Source organism: Morus notabilis, unplaced genomic scaffold (assembly GCF_000414095.1).
Source record: "Morus notabilis unplaced genomic scaffold, ASM41409v2 Scaffold645, whole genome shotgun sequence".
Classification (NCBI taxonomy): domain Eukaryota; kingdom Viridiplantae; phylum Streptophyta; class Magnoliopsida; order Rosales; family Moraceae; genus Morus; species Morus notabilis.
The window spans coordinates 178983-187655 of record NW_010363463.1 but is presented as its reverse complement, the minus strand read 5'-3'; the positions used below and the strand labels follow the sequence as shown (position 1 = coordinate 187655).

The 8673-nt window shown below is 35.8% G+C and overlaps 1 protein-coding gene across 1 annotated transcript; it reads left to right on the top strand.

Annotated features, from left to right (window-relative positions):
• Window positions 1–1538: 1538 nt before the first annotated feature.
• On the top strand, window positions 1539–2411 carry LOC21398604 (probable F-box protein At5g04010). Its single transcript, XM_010104411.2, has one exon. The coding sequence runs from the start codon at window positions 1554–1556 to the stop codon at window positions 2355–2357; it is 804 nt and encodes a 267-aa protein (XP_010102713.1). The 5' UTR covers window positions 1539–1553; the 3' UTR covers window positions 2358–2411.
• Window positions 2412–8673: the final 6262 nt, after the last annotated feature.

The following is an 8673-nucleotide window of genomic DNA, read 5'->3' as shown; positions in this document are numbered from 1 at the left end:
TGCCACCACCATTGCGTCCTCGACCTCTAGTACGTCCACCAGGGGTCGGATTTACAGTTTGATCAGCATCTATTTCCATAGTTTGCGATTCCTGCGATTGAAAAACATTAGGAAATTGCCCTTCTTCGATGTTGAATTGGGCATCAATAGGAATATCACCACCACCACCATAACCAGAAGAAGCCATTATGAAAAATAAGAGAGATTGAGAGCGCTTTGAGAGAGCTTAAGAGAGATCGAGATTCGAGAGAGATTTAAGCGAGATTAAGAGAGATTTGAGAGAGATTAAGAGAAATTAAGAGAAATTGAGAGAGAATGAAAGTTTTGGGGTGAGGAAAATGGTTGGGGGGAGGGGGTATTTATAGGAAAATTTTTGGGTTGAAAAAAAAAAATTTTCCCCCAAAAATTCGGGTCCAACGGCAACAAATTTTTCGGGCAGGTCAGGCAAAATTCGGGCAGTTCGGGCAACGGATAAAAATCTGACCGTTTGGTTCAAAAATTCGGGTAAAATTCGGGTTCGGGCAAAAAACCGTTTTTTTTTTTCAAAATTCGGGCATTTTTTGAGCACGGGTCGAAATTCGGGCAACGGTCACAAAAAATTCGGGTAATTCGGGCAAAATTCAGGCAGTTCGGGCAGCTTCGGGTATTTGCCGGAAAATTTAAAAAAAATCCGGCGAACGGCGGGGGGAGGCTTCTCCAAAAAAAAATCCGGCGAACGGCGGGGGAAGGCTTCTCCACGGCGGCGGGCTGTCGGAGGGCTTACCATTTTCGGGCTACCCGAGCCCGTGCCCGAAGAAAATCATTTTCGGGCGGCGAGACGGGCCTGCCCGCCGTGCCCAAAAATTTTCGGGCATCGAGCATGCCCGCCGCCCGAAAGTCCAACACTGGGTGTGATTAAAAAAAATCTAATTACTAATTAGTTATCCTAATATTAAGATAGTTAGCATAATATACAATTTCTTTTTTTTTTTTTGAGTTCAACACACAACAATCTACTAAAAGAGTAGGTAAGTAAATTTATAACAGTTTATTTCGATTCTAAGTGTAAGTAAACATATGAATGAGATTAAGACTGATTTTCACTCTGATTCTTGAAACAAAAATAAATAACTTATTCTGACTCTGATTCCTGTCAATTCTGAATCTTGTCCACTCCGATTCATGTACACTTTCATTATAGATAAGTAAATATGTCATTAATGTCGCATTCCTGTTTTATTGTCGTATTTGTTTCAAAGAATTATTCTCGTTTTCTCATGCTCCCACAAAATGTAAACACTCTCGCATATCCCACGACGCCACGTGTACTCCAGTCAAACTCCTTACACTAGACTTGTGTCCCTCTTACGTGGCAACTCCCATTCATGCAAAATCCTCATGTTTAACACGTGTCACCTCCTTTGCCAAGCCCCACCGAAATCAGCCTCGACATAACCACACCTCATATAAACCCCACCATTTTTCTTTTCTAAAATAGAAACCCCCATAAATATAATTACCGGCTTCTTTAAACACAAAAAAATTAGGAAAAAGAAGAAAAGAAAAGAACGGCCATGACGTCTCAATACAGTACTGATCATAGTTCTTCATCTTCTTCTTCTTGTTCACCGCCATGGGAAGTCCTTGTTCTGGTCTCTGAGTACCTGGAACCGAAAACCCTAGCCATGGCCTCATGCGTCTGCAAATCCTGGTCGGTTTCCATGTCCTCCAACCACCTCTGGAAGCCCATCTGCACTTCTCACTTCCCTTCTCTCTCCAACCACCTCCCTCTCTCTCTCCCCTACCGCCGCCTCTATGCCGTCGCCCACGCAGCCTCCCTCCGCCGCCGCCAAGCCCCGCCGAAGCCCCGCCTCGCCCTCTCCGATCTCATCTTCACCCTCAACATCACCAGCTCCTGCAGTAACAATGTCATCGTTTCGGCTGTTAAACCCGTGGAGGAGCTCTCCGCCGACCCCGGCGGCGTGTTCAAGTTCGACATTGTCGCCGTCGACTACGACTACGAGCATGCCGCGGAAGGTTCCGCGGCGGAGGAGGTGAAGGTGGCGTGGAACGTGGTGCTGAAGGGGTGGAGAGGGATCTTCACGATGATGGATTGCGACGGGAAGATGAGCTTTTCGCCCTGCGCCGAGGGGTGGCTCTCGGCGGAGCTGCCGCCGCCGGGGTGCTACGCCGGGACGGCGGGGAGTGGGATTGTGGCGGACTTCAAATTGTTGTTTGGTGGAAGAAGAGAGAGTAATGATAGGATCGTTAGGGTTGAGAAAGTGAGTGTGGGGATTTTGAGTGTTGTGAATTGGAGGTATGTCACTGTTGAGGATGCTCTTAGGTACGTCCAGCATTTTCTTCTTCCAATTATCTGATGATAATATACAGAAGAACATAATTAATCTAGTTAAATATATCAATATCGCTGGCTATCGTGATCCTATTTTTTGTTTTGTGTTTTTTTTTTTCCTACTGTATTTATATATATGAAGTTTGTGCAAGAGTTTTAATGTGTATCATACGCACAAGATCATCAGAAAGTGTATAGAAGTTTTATTTATTTATTTATTTAATGATGATGAGGATTACAGAGCCTGAATTAGATTAGGGAAAAAAATAAATAAATTTTGACAAAACCCCAACCCCACAGAGAGAAAGAAGGTCGCAATCACAATCAAGCATGGTATTTTCAACAAATTAATGTTCGAAATTGCAAGACAAAGCAAACAAAAAGATTACAGAGCACAAAATTACATCACCAGACAAAGCAAACAAAAAGATTAATGTTCGAAATTACATCAAGCATGGAACTTTTTTTTTTTTTTTTTTTTTTAAAGTGGTAGGAAGTTTAAGCATAAAAAACCGCCAAACTGAGATTTCGTGAGCGACTCGCGGGAGTTAAATTTTAAATACGATGATAGTTGTTTAATCTAACTGTCGTTAGATTGTTTTCCTATTTTAAGGCTTGCTTTTAACGGTAGTTATTTAAAATCACTGTAGTTAAATTAATACCGTGTTTTCATATCCTTTAGTTATTTGATGTCGTGCATTAAGGGTTGTTTAGTTCGTTGATTCGAGTTTTTAGTTCGTTGATTCAAGTTTTTAATTTGAGTTAAGATATAATTTTATGTGAGAGTTTTTTATATATGTGACTGTTTTTTAGAGTTTTTTACTATAATAAAACTCAAATTTTAAACTCGAATCGGTAAAATGAATGAGACTTGAATTTGTCTTGTAGTGAAGACGAATATGAGGAGGGTGATTTTTTGGTATCGGCTTGTGAAGTGTGAAAGTCACCGGGTCCAAATAGTTTTCAAACTGGATAGAGTTTCGGCTTGGATATAGGTGCATCTCCAAAGCAAGCTATTTGATCCAAGATCTTAACGCAATTTATATCATTCTTATTCCTCTGATATTCTAAAAAGATAATACATTTTAGGCCATAACATATTGTAACTTGACGTACAAAAGGTTTTATGAATCTTTCATAATCATGTGATAGGACAATTCTTAGAATTTTTCAGAAGAACAGAGTGTCTTTTTGCTAGGGAGGTTTTAGAGATGAGAATGACAATTTCACCCGCGGGACCCATCTTAAATCGGACCGGAAAAGCCTGGTTGGTAAATGGTTGAAAATTTAACGGTAAAAAATTTAACCTGTCACAGATTGGCGGGATGGGTTTAGAGGTTCTCGATTTTATTTTTTGTTTACTCGTCTCGTTATTTATATCTTTTCATTAAACTAAACCTATTAAAAAACGCGCGTTTCGCAGACGTGATTCATTTAAAACAATAGTTATACAGATCGTTCATTTAAAATAATAGTTATACAAATCGTTGGAAAGAAAAGACGAAAAAAAGATAGAAAAATAGTAATAATAGATATATTATAATATTATATACATTATAAATTAATATGCTAAATAATTAAAAGCACTAACTACTAATTAGTAAATAAGTAATTACTATGTTAGTAATTTAATCATAATTATTAGATTAATAAGAATAATTACTAATATTAATAATGTATTAGTATTCTATTTACTAAATTAATTACATAATTAAACAATTAGTTAATTAATTACCAATTTTTGTTAATAGCCTATTATTTGATATATTACATGATTAACTTTTGGTAATTATTCCTTAAATAATCATTAATTACTAATTATTGATAATTATTAATTATCAATAATTAATTGATTAGTTTATAACACAATTAATAGTTATAATTTTAATATTAATTATTGATTGGTATTACTATTTATTTATTAATTATCAACTATTTACTAATCACTCAATAGATTATAATTATTGAATTAATATATTATATAAGTGATATATTAATATTAATTATTTGTTTAATAACCCATTATTAATTATTCTATTATTAATATATTATATAATCAATTTTTGGCAATTCATCTCTTAAAAAATAAGGGTCAAAATGAATAAATAAATGAGTTTCAGGACATAAGGAATGAAAACGAAAAATAAGATAGAATTTCAGGACAAAAATATAGAAAATAGTCAAAAAAAAGAATTAAATTGAAGAAATAAATAAATTTTAAAGTAAAAAGTAAAAAATAAAAAATAAAAGAAAGGATTTGAAAAAAAGAAAGGGTAAAAACGAAGAGGCAAAAGTTAGAAGGAAAAAAAAAACGCAAGAAGACAAAAAAACAACTAAACTTTGAATAATGCTTTTATGTCTATATGAATAGTAAATACATTCTCTTTATAAATTATATTATAATTATAGATTATAAATTATAGTTATGCCATATGGATAAGGTGGACAAGATTTTCTCCTAGTTTGATTTTATTTTGAACAATTACTACATAATTCTTTAATTTAAATAAAGTTGACATGATTTTATTTTGAATTTAAACTGGATTTATGAAACACTATCCATGTAGATAAAATCATAAGATAAATGGAGATCAAAATTTGAAATAGAGGTGTGTTTGAAACTCGTTCCAAAATGATTTTATTTTTTGTATGAAAATGAAAATGAAAATGAAAACGTTTTCAATCTCAGACATAAATCATTTTTGAAAATGCATTTGGTAGTTTTATCAAGAAATTATTTTCAGTATAAAAAAATCCATTAATGTCTCTCTCTCTCTGCTCGAGAGAGGAGAAAATGGAAACAAAAAATGAAAAATGGCTAAAAGTCATTTTTCATTTATCTCACATTTTACACTAAACCAAAAAATCGTTTTCATTTCTATTTTGTCTTTAATTGTGTCAAACGTTATTTCTCTCCCGTTTTCATTTTTTTCTTTCTCAAAAAACGTGAAAAACAAAAACAACTCCAAACATAGCCAGAAATTTTGGATATTCTATCGTATAGTGGACGATTTTTTCTAGCAAAAATAAGGGAGAAAAATCATCAATCCTTAGGTGGAAGGATAGAGGAAAACTCCTATTCAAATTTGAAAACCACCCAGTGTACTCACTATAAATAGGATCGTTGTGACTCCTATTTTTTCTTTAGACCACAAACTCTCAAGTGAGCGAATTTATTAATATAATTCTCACTAAAATTAACAAATTTCTAGAGATCTGGGTGGTTGGAAGGAGACAAGCCGCGTGAATATCAGTAGAGAATTCGAGTGCCCACACACTCTATTATCCAGGAATTGGAGAATAGTAAACAAGGCTAGTTGGTTGAAGCTTTCTCGGTCGCATCCTCCTGTGTTTCTGAATCTTATTTCTCAAGGTATTAATGCTACAAACTTAGTGGGGGAGGGGAATAACGTCCATTTACCGATTGTCCACATACTCATGAGCAAAATGGAGAAAACATCATCATATTGTTAAAAATGGTCTCACCCTTTTGGCTAATGCTTCTATAGCTCTTAAATATTGGGATGAAGCCTTTAGAGCTGCAGTATTTCTTCATAACAGACTTCCCACTCCTGTTCTGCACGGGAAATAACCAGTTGAGACACTTTTTAAGACTAAACCAGTTTACTCTATGCTCAGTATTTGGGTGCACTTGTTTTCCAAACACTCATCCCTACAACAATCATAAGTTAGCTTTTAGATCTACTGAATGTACTTTTCTCATGCTGCATCTCCCTTGTCTCTTTCTTCCCTTCCATCAGCTATACCTTCTTGTAATACCCAAGCTTAAGACTTCAAATTGTGAGTTTAAATTTTAGGTTACTTAAAAATATCTTTGATGATAAATAATGCATTTATTAGGAAAAGCTTATTAATTAGTTAATTGGTTAGAAATTGACAACGAGCTGTCATATTATTTATTTTCGTTAACGTTTCTCTCAAACTAATGTCGTTTTTAGCTGCTAATTTAAGAGGGGTGTTACAATTTTAGTATCAGAGCCAAGTGTAGTTACTCAGTAGACTCTTAAAGATCTGAACAATGTCATGGGATGGAAGACTCGGCCAACTAGTTAGTTTTGCCTTTTATTGTCAATATGAGTAACGTCTTTTATTTCTTAAATTTTTGGTGGTTACAAAGGTTATTATATGTGAGAAATGACTTAGTGAAGTAAAATATTATGAAAATAATGAGGGGCATTAGTACGTGAGAACACTGGTAAGGTCAGTGGGTTACCGTAGTGTCAATTGCAGTGTCTATAGGGAGATTTTATATATAACCAGAATAGTTTGTATGAGGTGGTTTGCTGCTACTTGAAGGAAGAGAAAGTTGTACCTGAATTAATCAATTATTCATGTGTTGGACTACAAAGATATGTAAGGAATGAAACTGTTAAGGATGCATAATTCTTTTATGTATTGATATATATATATAGGAGGAGGAAGCAGAGATATGTATGTTTTTGTGTTGGAAAAGGCTAAGTTAGGATCTTTTTGCCTATTGATCTATAAGGTTAACAAATTAAGAAAGAATTGATCAATTAGAGCTTGGTTTTGCACTAAGTGCAACGTAGTTTATAAGGGAAGTGAAGAAAACTTAAAAGATGTCTATGATGTAGAGAGAAGAGACTGATATACATGTTTTGAAGTAGTAGAGAGAATAAATATGCGAGTGAGTTTATCTTTGGTGTATGAGAAATAAATTGAAGGCTTCCTGAGAGCTTTGTTAGCTCGAAAAATTATGGGACACTGGGTATATGGAATATTAGCCAGTGAAGTAGACATTGGTTAAGTGATTTTCTTTTAAATGTGTGTTCTCTAAGGACATATCGAGCTTTCTTTAGAGAGAAATTATTCACCAAATAGATGTTAGGATATAATTTGTCTCGTTCAGTTCGCGGATTCAAATTTTTAATTCGAACTGAAATGTGATTTTATGTGAAAGCTTTTCACTGTAGTAGAAAAAGTTAGATGTAACTTTTTGTGAGAGCTTTTAATTATAACAAAATTAGAATTAAAAACTCAAATTGATGAAATGAACGAGGCCTCATAGATTGAAAGAGACTCGATGAGACTTTTATGAAAGAAGTGTCAAAGTTGAGAAAAATTCATGAATCATGATTCAAAATTATTCTCGATTTACGTGTATTTTTTGTGAGAAAAAAGACTGTAGCGAATCACGAACTATGATTCAAATCATGACACGAATACACCAACCAAACGCTTTGGGATATAGTTTGGGATATGTTATGATTGTGCCGTCAATTACTATTCAAGCAAAGGAATATATTAAAATCAGGGATTGAGAGTTTTCTAAACCAATATTAATTGAACTATGAAGTATAAAGTTTGATATTGTACATAAAGACATGAAAAGAAGGATGGAGTTAAGAGAATATTAGAACTTATGAGTTTCTAAGGATATTGTAAAAAAATATTTAAAAAAAATGGCATGACACGGCACGATAGCACTCAGTCCTCGTGCCTTTCTAAACCAGGGAGCTCAACTATATCATCAACACAATTTCTAAAACATAAAACAAAGTAGACAAGTTGCAACTTGCACTTAATTATATTGGGACCATTTGAAGCTTTAAACGAAAAGGAATGGAAATCTGATCTTTCCTGCAAGCAATGTATTGCAGCTTATCCATTACTGAGTTCAACAAAAGCCTAGAGTGTTTAGGAATGATATAGGACCTCAAGTCTCTCTTTCGGTTTTGGTCCATAATTTACACGGACAAAAGAAGAAAAAGAAACTAATGATAATTTACGCATCAGCAATGTCACTGCTCACTATATATTAGCATCATTTACATTCTGGCTCCCCAGCATGCCAACGCTCACCAAAGCATGGCCATGGCTTCATCACGTAGGCACAACGAGTATCAATTGTTAAGGACCGAACATACCGAGGCTCCCCGACGTGCCAACGCTCGCCAAGGCATGGCCGTGGCTTCATCACGTAGGCACAACGGGAATCAATTCTTAAGGACCGAGCACACCGAGGCTCCCTGACGTGCCAACGCTCGCCAAGACATGGCCGTGGCTTCATCACGTGGGCACAACGACGATCAATTCTTAGGGACCGAGCATACCGAGGCTCCCCGACGTGCCAACGCTTGCCAAGGCATGGACGTGGCTTCATCACGTAGGCACATGCGAGGATCAATTCTTAGGGACCAAGCATACCAAGCATACTAAGGCTCCCTGATGTGCCAACACTCGCCAAGGCATGGTTGTGGCTTCATCACGAAGGCATAACGAGGATCAATTCTTACAACGAGTATCAATTCTTAGGGGCCGAGCATACCGAGGCTCCCTGACGCGCCAACGCTCGCCAA

Bases quoted from the DNA above. Each gene is read 5' to 3' on its own strand.
- LOC21398604 (XM_010104411.2), top strand. From the start codon at position 1,554: ATGACGTCTCAATACAGTACTGATCATAGTTCTTCATCTTCTTCTTCT.